General features: G+C 44.1%; 1 protein-coding gene across 1 annotated transcript in view; it reads right to left on the minus strand.

Moving 5' to 3' along the window:
* FOXO3 (forkhead box O3) overlaps window positions 1-15,808 on the minus strand; it is a 107,778-nt gene extending 91,970 nt beyond the window's left edge. The window contains exon 1 of the mRNA XM_077487149.1: window positions 14,793-15,808. Coding sequence (XP_077343275.1) covers window positions 14,793-15,311 — 519 coding nt within the window. The 5' untranslated portion in view covers window positions 15,312-15,808. The remainder of the gene's footprint in view (window positions 1-14,792) is intronic.
* Between the last annotated feature and the right edge of the window lie 294 nt (window positions 15,809-16,102).

Raw genomic sequence — 16,102 nt, forward strand, 5'->3', positions numbered from 1 at the left:
CCTTAGTTTACATAAAACAAATGCGGTGGGCTAGTGTGAATGTTGGCCAAGAGTATTGCCTAATGTGTTGACACAAAACACGTTCAGCAAACCGAAAAACTTAAAGCAGAGTTCCAGTCAGCACCTAAAAATACTGTAGCTGCTGACCTTTACTTTTAGGGCACTTACCTGTCCAGGGAACCCAGTGTGTCCTCACCCAAGTCGGTTCTTGAATAGACTCTTGGGTGCTGGCACCGCCATCTTTGGTAAGGGAAACCGGCAGTAAAGTCTTGCGGCTTCACAGCCGGTTTTCTACTGTGCATGCGGGAATCACATGGGCTCTTTCTCAATGGGCAGTCTGCGGCGAGGCCCAAACGTTTGGCTGAATCCACCACACTGAACTAAGCAGGAAGTGGAAACGGGTACCTTTTAAAAACCTGGCACCCGCTCCCCTCCACAAGACAAGAGAAGCTTCCCCATTTGGGTGGAGCTCTGCTTTAGTCCCCCCCCCCCCCCCCCAAATCAGCACAAGGGACAGTACTTACAGTGAATGAGAGGTGTCGTTTGTACTGGAGCTGCTCTCTTCATTTAAACCTTTAGTTCTGTGCCAGATACAAACAGTGGCATTATTCCAGTGTTGTATGGGCTAATGCGAGCCACTATACCATTCTTTGCTGCACTGAAAAGTGCTCTATCAAGGGTGGTGCAATTGTATGAGTTTTTAGAACCCTATAGTTCTGTATGTATCCGGAGCACACTTTTTTTTGCCCTATGTTCCAATGTTGGCTTCTGCATTTCCTTTGCAATATTTAGTAAAAATTGGAAAAGAAAAGCGCTCTATGAATGGAGGAGTCGGATCTTTCATTTGTTCACCCATCCTCCATTCATAAAAGCACTTTAGCTTTACTGAACTGCAACCTTAACTCCAAATTGCTTTGATTTAGACCTTTTATCATTTGGCCACGCATTTCAGGGTTCCCAAGGCATTCCGAAGAGAATTAAAATGCAAGTGGTGGCCAAAATAGATGCTCCTCACCACATTATTACTGTGAGGATTACTAATACAGGTTGGCCACTAACACCAGTGTAATGGTTAGACTTTGGATCCAAGAGATGACTAAATATTACTTAAAAAAAAAAAAAAAAAAAAAAAAAAGACAGAGCTCTTCCAAATGTGTAGAACAGTCAAAAAAAAAGGCAGTGTGAAGGATTGTTTACTTTTCTGTTGGACCGGGACACAATGTCTTTGCCTTCTTTCCAAACGCAATCCATTTGAAATATGGACAGCACAACACTTTGATGTCACAGGAAGTTTAAGCCCAGACGAAACGCCTCTAGTAATAAAAATTGCACGCCAGCCCAAAACCGTTTATAGTCACCCAGACTTCTGTTGCCGTCTGAAAAGTGAGATACATGTTCTTTATTTATCCACACAAAAATTCACATAAAATGTTGTTTGTTTTCATACCTTTAGGCTGTTTGTGGCCTGTTCAGTAACAGGCCAGGGTTAAACACCCCCCCCCCCCCCCATATTCATGTTACTGTACATGTCTCCAGCTAACTAGTTATACACAGAATAGAGATTGTGTATCTAATCAAATACCTGCAAAACGCCTGAAGCAGAATGTCACAGGTCATGTGTTCAAGGCCTGTCTAATCAATATGTATAATACTGCATATGTCTTTTAATGTTGCAAAACATCCTGTGCACAGAGTTCACACCAAGACTGAAATGCATGTACAGCAGGAAGTGGTGTCAAACCTCAAGCACAAAGACAATTAGCATGTCTGGTGTGCTGAGGTCTAAAGTCCCTCCCTGCCCAATGCATTCCTGCACCCAGGGAGCCACATAAGCCGTGTACAGCATCCAATACAAGCGAATGGCTGTACACAGCTGTGCTCAGGTAAACACAGACGGCTTCTGCATTGGGGTCTACCCTCACATGCGCACACGACACTTTTCCCCAAACACACCTCAGCAAAAAGGAGCTACCAAGAGTTCCTGTACATGAGGCCTTGTAACTAGGGGTAATCCTAGAAAGAAACTTCACTGACAACAACCAAGTTTTCAAAACCCCTTGCACATGGGGTGTCTGGCGGCTGTGCCTTCAATCCCAGCATTTAGGCGCACCTGGGAGGTGCAGGTGCAGTTTCCAGTCCCACTGACTCCAGCCTAGCAAATTCTTACAGGTTGAAACATGTTGCAGCTGGATAGGGTTCAAAACTGTACCAAGTGGTGCTGGGCCCTACCTATGGGGTTGAATTACTAAAAGTGGAGAGTGCAAAAATCTGGTACAGTTGTGCATGGTAGCCAATCAGCTTCTACTTTTTTTTTTTTTGTCTTGAACAAAAAAAAAAAAAAAAAAAAAAAAAAAAAAAAAAAGCCCACACTGGAAGTCAATTGGTTTCTATGCAAAGCTGCACCAGAATTTGCTTTCTCCATGTGACAGGAGTGACTTTGTGCGGGGGACCCGTGGAACCCAGAATCCCTTGGGGAGGTTGGGAAACCCTTGTTTCAGCTCCCCATGCACCTCATATGTGCTACTTACCCTGTGTCCATTAGGGGCACAGGGTGATCGAGAACCCCGGTCTGAGCTGTGCTAATCAGACTCACTGTACGACCGCACTGGAATGTGATGTGTGTAATATATTTAATTTATTGTTTGAATACATGTGTGTGCCTTATTGCCAATTGGTGACATAGTGGATATCTGTTAAATGTATTTCAATAAACGGTTCATGTTCAAGCTGTGTAACTGAGCTATTCTCATCTGGTTCTTAGTTACAATATACAGGCTGTAATATCTGAAGGTCCAGATTGGAGGAGGCAGTGTACTGATGGAAGCAATGAAGCGGAGTGTGACGGGAATCCGTTACACTCCAGTTTTAGTAAATCAACCCTTCCTTTTCAGGAGTACCCAGGATGCAGATGTTCTGCCCATGTATTGCACACTTATACAATAGATTTCTATGGCTGCAAAAGATTCAACATTTACCGCCAGTTCATAGAAAATGCAACTGAAGGTAAATTAGGACAAAAGTGGTATAGATAATATGGATTGTGTCTGTGTGGGTTTAAATTTCTTGTGGTGTTTTGTAGTTACTTCAATTTTGCATCCCACCAAACAATAAATAAAATCAAAAACTGACAGTAGATGGACTGGTGGGTACGCTGAAAGACTAATTCCCCCATCAGGTCGGTCTTCATTGTATTTGACAGCAGCAGGCAAATTTCCTCACCACTGTAGAATCCATCCACTGCCAAGCACATGGGAGGCAGAAACAAAACTAGATTTCCCCTACCATCCCCCTGAAATGTTATTTTATAATCACCTGGAGCATGAATAGTAAGGCAGGAGGAGAATACACTTTTGCGTTCTCGTGGCGGGTGGGGGATTGAGAGCGGGAAGCCATCCCTGTCTTGAGAACAGCGATTATTGCTAGCTGCTGCCAATAAAATCGCATGTAAAAATCCAAAATGCTGGTTGTACCCAACTCAATCGATGTATTGACTGGGGTACAATCAGCCTGCCTATAGATGGTTCGAATCAACTACGGCCTGCTTAACCCCTTGTCGACTGCCTGATTGTAAATGGTTTATCGCCTGTCATCGCATTTGGATTGAACCAAAGTCCTTGTCTTTGGACCGAGGAAGATTGTACCCATGCAATTGCATTGCTACGTGTTAAATAAAGCCCATATTTAAGGATTTTACACTATTGGCGTTATATCCCACTGGACATCTTGCTTTGGGACCAGAGGAGCACCGCTCAGAGGCGTCTGCTGTAAGATTCCTCTTGTTCTTTAAAGTGGAACAGCAAGTGTGGATGGAACATAGAAGATACACAAGCCTCATTTGTCCATCCCCCCCCCCCCATAATAGGTGGTCACCACTCTCTGGTAGCAGTACATCCCTTATTATGGTGGTGGTTATGACAAGGTGGAGGAATTGTATGAACAATCGTTCATGCACTTTTTATCAAAGTAAAAGGCACTACACTGTCAGTTGGAAGACACATGGACTCATTGTTTTACAGTTTACACTTGCTATACACCGACTGTAAAATGTACATCATTATTTTGACACTAAAGACCGGGGTTATGGCAGCAGTTAGCTGCCATAACCCTGGTAATTTGTGTTCAGTCAGGCGGCCGGCTTTCAGATAAAAGGGGTGTCAGTGGCAGATTCACCGCAAGATCACTTTTATAGGCAGCGGGAGAGGTGCCCCCCCGCTCTTCCCGGTCAATTCCAAGCCTATCGGAGCCGTCGCTAAGCTTGGAACCGATCTGATGCAGCTGATGGCTAGACAGGAAGCCAAATGAGGGCAAGATAGCCCCCACTCAGCTCTATGGCCTTGGATGACAGGAGCGACCTCTGAAGTCACTTCCAGTCCTCAGGCAGATCGACTGAATTTTTTATTTTTTATCTTCTTCTTTTAAAAAGGCAAAATGAAAGATCCGGCGTCTTTTTGGAGGACCTGACATGCTTATTTCTATTACAAGGGATGTTTACATTCCTTGTAATAGGAATAAAAGTGATAAAAGAAAAAAAATTTAAATACAGTGGGACATGAAATATTGCAACAACCGTCATTTTATTCTCTAGGGTCTCTGCTAAAAAAAAAAAAAAAAAAAAAAAAATAATACACATACACACTATCTCACAAAAGTGAGTGCACCCCTCACATTTTTGTAAATATTTTATTATAGCTTTTCATGTGACAACACTGAAGAAATTGCACTTTGCTACAATGTAAAGTAGTGAGTGTACAGCTTGTACAATAGTGTATATTTGCTGTCCCCTCAAAATAACTCACACAACCATTAATGTCTAAACTGCTGGCAACAAAAAGTACACCCCTAAGTGAAAATGTCCAAATTGGCCCCATTTAGCCATTTTCCCTCCCGGGTGTCATGTGACTCATTAGCATTACAAGGTCTCAGGTGTGAATGGGGAGCAGGTGTTAGATTTGGTGTTATCCCTCTCACTCTCTCATACTGGTCACTGGAAGTTTAAAATTGCACAGACCACTGAGGAGCTTGTTGCTCTACATAAAGATGGCATAAGCCAGTTATATTAAACCTTAGCACCCCAGATGTTTTGGAATTAAATTTCCCATGATGCTCAACGACACTGCAGCATGCATGAGCATCATGGGAAATGTAGTTCTAACCCATCTGGGGTGACAAGGTTTGCCATCACTGGTCTAGGCTATAAGAAGATTGCCAAGACCCTAAAACTGAGCTGCAGCACAGTGGCCAAGACCATACAGCGGTTTAACAGGACGGGTTCCACTCAGAACAGGCCTTGCCATGGTCGACCAAAGAAGTGGAGTGCCTGTGCTCAGCATCATATTCAGAGGTTGCCTTTGGGAAACAGACATATGAGTGCTGCCAGCATTGCTGCAGAGGTTGAAGAGGTGGGGGTCAGCCTGTGTGCTCAGATCATACGCCACACACTGCATCAAATTGGTCTGCATGGCTGTCATCGCAGAAGGAAGCCTCTTCTAAAGATGATGCACAAGAAAGCCCATAGACACTTTGGTGAAGCCCAAGCAGACTTAGGCTGGTCATACATTATTCAATTTTTCTTTAGATTTACCAAAACCATATAATATGAGATCAAACCTAAACACTTTCAATGTGTATGCAGGCAGGCCCTTACACTACATAGTTAAAGGTAAATCTAAAGAAAATTGTATAGTGTATGGCCAGACTAAGAACATGGATTACTGGAGCCATGTCCTGTGGTCTGATGAGACCAAGATAAACGTATTTGGTTCAGATGGTGTCAAGCATGTGTGGCGGCAACCAGGTGTCTTGCCTACAGTCAAGCATGGTGGTGGGAGTGTCATGCTCTGGGGCTGCAGGTGTTATATTAGATAGCTGCTACCCATCAGAATGTGCAACCCAAGTGAGATACGTTTATTTTTATTTTTTTGGGTGATTTTCTAGCAAAAAATAAAAATAAACAAAAAAAAAAAAAAAATTATAATATATATATATATATATATATATATTTTTTTTTTTTTTTTTACTTGTAAACAAATGCCAGAAAAAAGGCCTGGCTTTAAAAGTGCTTAAACAAATAAGCATTCTTAAATCACAGTTCCAGTGTAAGACTCAAGAGAACTGCAGGCACATGCAGACACACGAGCCACAAACAGTTTTCTGTCCTCTTGTAAAGTCTAGCCATATGTTGGACCTCTCAAGATAACATGCCCCTGCTGCGAGTTCCTCTGACCAGCTCCATTAATCTCTTTACTAGCCTTCAAATTATTTACTACAAAATGAAAATCTATTAGGACTATCTTTTTTTTAGTTAAAACAAAACACAAAAAAGGACTATACCGGTTGTATTTAAAAGCTGTTCTGTTAAAAACATTTTAAAAACGTACTGAAGCGTGGAGGTTAATAAGTCTTGGGGGGGTGGGGGCCTCAGCCGTGCTTTCACACACAGCGTACTAGCTTATGTATACACATTCTATGCCTCACAACTGACTGGATTAGTGCTGGAGCAGCCTATCACAGCAAGCTGCCTTCTGGAGAAATGGAAAGTGATTGGTCATGTTAATGAATCGCTTGCTGCAATTGTATCGTGATGGTCAAAAAGCTATTTTGGGCGTTTGTCATTCAGTATGTGGTTGACTCGGGGTCAGTGACAGCTGACAGCTCTACAAACGCACACTGATCTTACATCGGTGTGTTTTAGATGTTAGAAGTTTCAGCCAGCTTTCAATCTGTCACTATATTCTGTATAATGATGAAAACTCGCCTCTCCGCTAAATCCTGTCAAGGCTGTATGTTAGAATTTGTACAGCATGCGTTGTATAGATTGCATCTACCAATGGGGCGGATTTCAGTGACGGCATCTCTATCCTGCACTAACAGAAGGAAAAAAAACAAACACACACACACGTCGTCATGCCTTTCCTTATTCAAACGTTTGTAAATCATCCCAAAATTTGATAGCATTGCTCTGTTTGCGTTTGCCTTATTAGAGCCGCTTTACCCATTTCTGCCCACAGATTAAACTAACAGGCTTATTTAATAAGCGAGGACAAAGTGCACTAAGTGCAGCAATCTCTGGCAGCCAATCAGGCTTTGGCTTACTGAAGCGAACGTGAAGCAAACTGGCCGAGTTGTTACAACAATGCACTTAGCACCGTTTTTCTGCACTATAAAGCTCGGTTCACACCCGAGCGTTTGGAAGCGCTTTCCCCAAGATGCTTCAATGTTTGACATGAGGTTTGCTATAGTATTCTATGGAGCCTGTTCACACCCAAGTATCATTTTGCTTGAAAAAGTACACAAGCTTCTTTGAGGCACATTCACGCATTGTTGGTCATTAAAGTATAGACTTTATAGGACGCACCCGAAAGAGGGTGCATTTTCACATGATCTCTTGCCTCATAGCAACTAGCTTTCCATTGACTAAGGGAGAAATGCTCAGGCCTAACAAAAAAAAAAAAAAACACCACACACAACCCCACGACAAACAAAACAACCCCACACAACACACACACACACACACACATTCAAACTCACATAATATCTGCTTTAGCCAAGGTTCACACACTTGATGTAGTGCGATTTTCATGCAGTTTTGAGTGCAAATCTGCAGTGCGAATTGTGCTCGACAGCTGTGAATATAATTTCAATAGTCTATGGAGCTCAGGGTGGATTTGATTTAAATCACTAGTAAAAAGGCTTGCTCTTTAAAAAAAAAAAAAAAAAAAAAAAGTGTCATTTTAAATCACAACTGTCATCTGTCTCGCAGCAGCTACTCTGATCTGCTGTTTACTCACAGTCCCATTCACTTTAATGGGACAGCTGCTGATGCCGCAGTGACACAACAAGGCGAGGGACGCAACGGCAGCAGTTGAGGGAATGCCCATAACAGGCTCTGCCATGACGGATCTGAAATGACAGGTGCTCTTTAAAATGTACGGACCTATTCTTGTTGGTAGTTCGAATCTTTAATATTTGCAAACAAAATGCAGGTTTCCCATTTAGGTCATATCAGAACCAATTCACTCATACAGTTTGTAGTGTACATAGATTTTCAAAATAATGGGAAAAAAAAAAAAAAAAAAAAAAAAAAAAGAATATTCCTGAACTTTTGGTTTATCTCATGGTTAATGTGAAATTGTGTGAAGGCATCAATGCAGTGCATGTTATCTCAGCTTGGATTCATTGAATGAGTTAAAACAAAATAATTCTGAAGAAAAATTCTATGAGGCACAATTGTTTGATTTTCATATAGTATGTGCACAACTGTTGACATCCAAATCAGACACTGCAAACAATTTCCAAAATTCACCTGAACAAGTTTTGTTTAATGTGTACGGTTCTCACACAAGAAAAATCTGAAAAACAAAAGACTGCGCATGATCAGAAAAAAAAAGCCTGTCGTACAAGAATTTTTGTACGTCATTTCCTTCTTCGGTTTGGACTTTCTTTTGAAACAACAAGGAAAAGCGAACTGATCCCGTTCTCCAAAACACGAATGGAAAGCCATTTGTAAACAAACAGATGACCAGAAAAAAAACTTCAACAGCCCTGGTCCATGACCCTTCTAGGAGGCACAGGGGATGTACTCATTATGCCTTTTTTGCAGAGCTGGGAACTCATAATCCTGCGAGGATACACTTCAGCCCATTTCAAGGGTGCATACTAATGGGAGTTTGAGTGCCCAGTTGTCCTAGTAAGCAGTAATGACACAGTAATGTCACCCGTGTGGTGTCCCATGCCAGGGGCAGTGTCATTTTCCTAGCTAATCTATTTAAAAAAAAAAAAAAAAAATAAGTGATTTGTGGTAGGGGTGACAGGGGGCTTGCAAAAAAAATAAAAAATAAAAAATTAGTCCTTCCATTTGATATGGACCATAGTTACATACAGTCATGTTCAGGGCACAAGTCCAGACATGCCTGTGTCTAGCAAGATAACACTTACACACAGCCATTGAATCTAAGGTGGGTTACACACTGATATTTTTCATCCCTTTGTGTTAAAAAAAAAAAATATAATATAATATATATATATATATATATATATATATATATATATATATATATATATATATATATATATATATATATATATATATATATATATATATATATATATATATATATATATATATATATATTTATTTTTTGAATAATAAAAAAAATAGCTAATTTTTGGTGCAGTTTTTGACTTGCATGTCTTTTTCACAGGTGCAAAAACACATTACCACATTTTTGCATAGCAGTGTGAAAGTAGCCTAAGCCCCTGTACACACGGTCAGATTGCGACAACCAAATCCGTCGGATTTTGTCCGAAACTGTTGCATACACACGGTCGGACTAAGTTGTCGAAAGATCCGATCATTCAGAACGTGATGACGTAATTTAGTTATGATGGGACTACATTCAGGCTAGTAGCCAATAGCTTTGATGTAGGAATTTGATCTGAGCATGCGTGGCACTTGGTCCGATCAAAATTCTCTACACATGATCGGAGTATGTCCGATCTAACCAGTTGGTCGGGAAATATTTCCAACATGTTGGAAAATTGGGTCCGACGGATATTCAGACAGAATCAGTCCGATGCATACCACACACAGTCGGATTATCCGACGACACGGTCCGATAGGACACATTCCGACGGATTCTCCGACTGTGTGTACAAGGGCTAAAGCTTGGTCACTAGTAGAATCACCTTAGAAAGTATTCATCTTAAAAGCGGAAGCTTCAGTTGTTTGCCTCATTCCCCCCTCCACTGCCACGTTTGGCACGTTTTGCTCACAACTGAGCCTGGAAGTTCACCCCCCAACTTCCGGGACACTTCTCAGGTCCCAGAAGACTGCAGCCCACTCACAGAGTGCCATGCATTTCACACATGTGCAGTAGGAAAATCGGCTTAGTCAAGATGGCAGCGTCGGCACCCAATAGCCAAAGAATCAGCTCGGACGAGGACACTGCTGTATGCCTGGACAGGTAAGTGCCCTAATATAAAAAAAAAAAAAAGTTAACAGTTACAGTATTTGTAGCTGCTGACTTAAAACATTTTTTGAGGGAGCACAGAGCTCCACTTTGGGAACGTTAGTTATGGTGCCCATACATGAAGAATCTGTAATTTGAACAAAAAAAATAAAAAAATAATAACTGCCCAGTTATTGAGCACAAGTCGGCTGTCGGCAAAAATAAATACAATTTAAAATCAAAAGGAACAGGTTGGAAAATTCTGCTGAACGGGCGATAAATTGAAAGGTTAATGTGTTCCTTGCCCATTAAAAAATTGAACTGTTGGTACTGTGCATATAAAACAAGCAACGAGAAAGGAGCTGAATGGAAAACTTTATTTTGCAACAAACAAGTTCCTAACAGTGAGCCCTGGTTCACACTGGAGCGTTTTGACATGCGAGTTGACATGTCAAATTGGCGGCGATCGCCGCCAATGGTATTATCCTAATCAGTGTGATGCCACGTCTGCGGCACTGCACAGATTTCACTTTCTGTAATACTTTGTGATTTCGGGTTGCAATTTACATTGACATCTGTGCAGAAACCTGCAGAGATGTCTGAAACCGGGACCGACACGCGGGTCCAGCTGAACTGGCATGGCTTCATTCCCGCAGCTCAGTGTGAACCTGGGCTGAAAGTGGTTTTCATTTGAGAAAGTCCATTCGTTCTAAAATCAAACATTTATGAAGTACTTTCAAGTGACAGTCGTCAGGTCATCAAATGTACTGATGAGGAAGTTTGTATGAATGTTCGTTTGAAATGCTACTAGTGCATGATCTGCTTAAGTCACATATAAAATTAAAGACTTTCATGCTATGTATTAAACTCTGTGGCACGCAAGTCGCAGCAAAGTAGTGTAGGTACCTTTTTTTTGGAGTTGCAGCAATTAGAACAGTGGCCTTTGAAATACATGGTCTTTGACCTGTCATGCGACTTGACATCACACTGGTGCAAACAGAGCCTTAAGTTGGACGTGAACAAATTTTATTGATTTTTTTTTAGATTCCTCTATCCACACAAACAAGGTGGATGAAGGAATTCCTCCCGCTGGGGCATTGTATTCTGAGAGTGGCACTAGCTGCTGTCAGAACACACTGACCAATGGATGCAGCTGCTGATCTAGCATGTCTCTTTGACAGGAGCCAATTAAATAATCAACTTCTGTTGAGAGTGAGAAAAGTTACATCACCATTACCCAAGGAGATCTTGTTTTGTAAACGGAAATCTTCCAAGATTTTCCCAAAACCTCCAGGGGAAAAGGCTTTTTTTTATCCTCTGGAGATCTGGCACAGATGTCATAGGTGTGCCAGCAAAGGCAAACGGGAATAAGTTGGCCGCTGATTACTTTTAACAACTTGAGTCCCAGAAGATTTTACCCTCTTCGCGAACCAGGTCTTTTTTTTGCTATTCAGCACCACGCTACTTTAACTGGGATTTGTGCAGTCATGAAACACCGTACCCAACCCTTTCACACACACAGCTTTCTCTTGGTGGCAATGGCGGTGATCAGCTAGACTTCTAACTGGGTGGCAATAGTGCGGTGGACAATCTGACACTGACGTTGGGGAGACCGGCTGTCACTGACATCTCCGGTGACACCAATACAGTGCTCATAATATACGCCTCCACTGTACTAATGACACTTTTTTCCCCTCCCTTTGCAAGGAGAAGGAAAAAAATAAAAAGGAAATGCACACATTGCTGCTGTCTGCAGAGAGCTCAGTGTTGTATACCTAAACATAGCACTCCATCATTCGCTGAGCCAGTGTGTTCCGGACACAATTTATTGGCTGGGACCTGCTGATCGGCTTTTGCTTTAGCAAATGACAGCACAGCTGGGGCAGGTAGGCTCTCCCTAACCAGAAATACAAATTTACGTTAATTTACAGGATCCTGTGCAGACAAGCTACAGGTGGCGGTCTGCCATTTAAAAAATAAAAATTACAGTGCGGGATGCACAGCACTGGCAGAGCCAGTGAGCATATGGAAATATAGTAAAGAAAGCAGGAGTATACTATTTATAACGACCGTAAATACACACACTAAAAATGTGATAGAGATTATATATTATATATATATAATTTTTTTTTTTTTTTTTTTTACACACACACACACACACACACACACACACACACACACACACACACACACACACACACACACACACACACACGGCAGGTACCCCGTTCCAGCAGCCTCCTGTGAAATCCTTATCACATATCCCAAGAGGCATCAGTCTGGAGGAAGGCAGACCAGACCTGTCAGCATGCCACCAAGATCCCAGAAGAAACAGTTGGCTCCCAATGACATCAGAAAGAAAGTTTTGCCTTTAAAAAAAAAAGTCCCTGACCTTTCCAAAAACACAGTGGCTGGAAAAAGCATAGTTGTGAATGCTTCCCATAGGATACCATGTTAAATGGACTGTAGTGCACAGGTGTGAACCAGGCCTTGGGGCAGGTTCACCCCTGTGTGGTGGATTTTAGATGTGTTACCACTGAAGTCTATAGATGTGGCTTTTGATGAATGCAGAACTTTGTAGCAGGCCCCACGTAGAACTTGTGCAAATCCATTGCGACTTTGGCTTTAACTGTTGCACAACTGTCGCATTGATAGCATTAACCACTTGCTGACCAGGCCTTTTCTGGCACTTTGTTTGCAAGTTTAAAGAGACACTAAAGGCAAATTATTTATTTAAACAAACATGTCATACTCTCCACTGTGCAGCTCGTTTTGCACAGAGTGGCCCCAAACCTCATATTCTGGTGTCCTTCTACTCAGATAACCCCCCCGGAGAGTTCCCAGGGGAATTACCTTGCAGGCGCGCTGCCCGAGTCCGGCATTCGGTGAGACACAAAAATGCAGGACTTGGCTCTGCCCCATTAAATTTGATTTGGCAGCAGCAGGAGCCAATGGCTGTGCTGCTATCAATCTATCCAATCAAGAGAGACAGTGTCCCCGTGGGACAAGTTTGAGGGTTCAGGTAAGTAAAACGGGGGGGGGATCTGGGGGCCAGTCACTGACAGGTGTTTTTTCCACCTTAATGCATAGGATGCAAAAAAAAAAAAAAAAAAAAAAAAAACACACACACACACACACACACACACACTTCGGGAAATTTAAAAAGAAGGTGTCATGTCGAGTATGTCCAGTATATCACACTAGGAAATTGCACACACTCGATTAAGATTTCAAAAACGTACAAATCTTCATTGGCAATGCTTTAAAAGTGTCTAGTTTACCAGTTTAGAGTTAGAGGAGGTCTAGCACTAGAATTATTGCTCGCGCTCTAACGGTGATACCTCAAGTGTGCTGCTAATTTATTTTATTCCTATTACAAGGAATGTAAACATTCCTTGTAATAAAATTAAAGAGGACACGTCATCCTTATGGAGAGATCTGGGATCAATAAGACCCAAAATCTCTCCTCTACCTTTAAAGTGGTTGTAAACCCTTACAAACCACTTTGACCTACAGGTAAGCCTAGATTAAGGCTTACCTGTAGGTCCAAGCAATATCTCCTAAAGCATGCGCCGTAGACAGCGGCGCGCAGGCGCACCGAGCGCGGCATTCTCAGCGACGGAGCTGCCGCGTGTCGGCTCCCGTGCGCATGCGCAGGAGTGACGTCATCGCGGCTTCGCCGAATGACAGCGGCGGAGCTGCGAGACCCCACCAACAAGATTGATGCGGCGGACTACAGGGGACAGCGGCGACTTCGCTGGCTCCTGTGTCAGGTATGTGACACATAATGGGCTACTATGCGATGCATAGTAGTCCATTATGCTTTGCCTTTGCAGGGAATGAAAGAGGAAGTAAACTCATCAGGGTTTACTTCCTCTTTAAAAGCAAAAAGATCACAATGAAATATATACTTTACTTTTGCCCTCCTAGACCAGAAGTCATCCAGTTCTCCAAGACCATAGAGGCAATCAGAGACAATCTGGTCTCTGAGAACTTCTATGGCCAATACATGGACTGCAGCTTGTCGTGTGACTTTAGTGTCCAAAGACGCACAAGTGTGCATGGGCCCCAAGTTTGCCAAATGTTGATCAAAATAGGACCGCTTCAGCAGGAAGTGGACAAATTTCAACCTGCATTTGCTGTCCCGGTTCATGAGAAGTCAGTCCATGGCTCGACTTTTAATGAACGGGCTTGTTGGAAAACTTCCGTTTAATGAGCGCATGCAAACAATGGGCTGCAGTGCTGATCAGACGTGTGAGTCCTGCTGACATAGTGTGGAGGATCCCCCCCATCCACTTCCAATGTGTGGGTGGGGGATCAAGTTCAGGAGTAGGGTATGGGCAGCTTTAGGCCTCATTCACACCGCCGTTTTCGAAAGCATGCAGCAAAACACACGTTCTCTGTGCGTTTCTTTTTTCAAGGTAACGTGAAGTGTTAATGTGGCCTTCGCGTTGGGGGGTAGGAGGAGGGGTCCGCTTTCAATCTGGAGAAATTACTTCTGGTTGTTCCCAGGACCAGAAGTAAAGTCTCCTGAATAAAAGTGACAAGGGGAGGGGTTACCATGTCAGAAAGGTGAAGCTACTTATGGTTGTCTCCAGGACCGGAAGTAAAAGGAACTCTCCTGAATAAAAGGAACAGTAGGCAGGGTTACAAGGTAGGAAAAGTGAAGGCACTTCCGGTTGTGTCTAGGACCGGAAGTAAAGTGACCTCTCCTGAATAAACATGTCAGGGGGAGGGGGTTATAAGGTAGGAAAAGTGAAGGCACTTCCGGTTGTCTCCAGGACCGGAAGTAAAGTGACCTCTCCTGAATGAAAGTGACAGGGGAGGAAAAGTCAGCGGTCTCACCTTCCAGCCGGCAGAGCTGTTACTGTCGCCCTTGTCCTTGAAGTAGGGCACGGATCGGACCATCCAGTCATAGATCTGGGAGAGGGTGAGCCTCTTATCCGGGGAGCTGTCTATGGCTCTGGTGATGAGATCGGCATAGGACATATTCCCCCAGGCATTCCTCCGGGATGAGCACTTCCTCTGCTGCCCTCCGCTCACCGAGCCCAGCGCACTCTGCACCGCCTCCACCCCACCGACTGGAGCGGCCAGGACGGTCATTGCCCCCACCTCCCCTCCTCCGGGGCCGCTCACCAGCAGCAGGGTGCCCCTGTCCCCGGCCGCCGACACCGCCACTTCCTCCTCATCGTCCTCCTCCTCCGGGATGGACGTGTCCCCGGCTACACCGGGCTTGGCCGGGCTGCCCTGGGAGTCGGGTCTCTGCAGGGGCCATGTGCACGATCGGGGTCGGCTCTGGGGCTCAAAGTCCGGGTCGATCTCCACGTTCCTGGAGGGGGAGTCAGGGGGTAAAGCTTCGGCCATGCTGCGATGATGGGAGCTGTCAGGGAGCGTACATCCAAAGTGGGTGCGGGGCTCTAGACGGGCTCCTCCATGGTCCCGCTGGAGGATGGAGGACTGACGAGACTCTTTGTCCCGCGATCGCGGGCTCTACACATCCAATTCCTCCCCGATCACACTCCACGACAACTTCACTTCACGTGCTGCGAACACCCCCCATCAGGGAGCCCGGCCTCCTCCACATCGGCTGTGTTGTCATCCACTAAGCGCATAACCTCCGTGCTCCCGCTGCTGCCATCTTGACAATCCCCCCACACCTCATCCAGGTCCCTTCCTTCACACCGCCACTCACTGGGGCTGCGGGGTGCGTGCAGCGCCTACAGCTCGGCTCCTCTCTGAGTACAATGTGTACTGACAGTCCGGGGAGATGTTCAGCCTGTCACCCTCTGCACAGCGCCGCTCACTTCCACATTCCTCCTCCTCCTGACAACCACACAGGAGCACTACTAAGAGGCACACGCAGGGTGCACACAACCTAACGGCACCCGGGACCGCCCACTGGGAGGAGTCTGCGAGGGGAGGGTACATGGAGCACTCCTTCACTGCCGCATTCCACTCCTGTGTGCCTCACAGTCATACAGACACACGGTGAGGTTATTTACTAGGCAAATCCACTTTGCACTACGCACAAGTGCACTTGGAATTGCAGTCGCTGTAGATCCAAGGGGAAGATCTGCTGATTTTATCATCCAATCATGTGGAAGCTAAAATGCAGTTTTTATTTTCCTTACATGCCCCCCTCAGGTCTACAGCGA

This window comes from Lithobates pipiens, unplaced genomic scaffold (assembly GCF_037356315.1).
Source record: "Lithobates pipiens isolate NorthernLeopardFrog02 unplaced genomic scaffold, aLitPip1_a1.2 Scaffold_18, whole genome shotgun sequence".
Classification (NCBI taxonomy): Eukaryota; Metazoa; Chordata; class Amphibia; order Anura; family Ranidae; genus Lithobates; species Lithobates pipiens.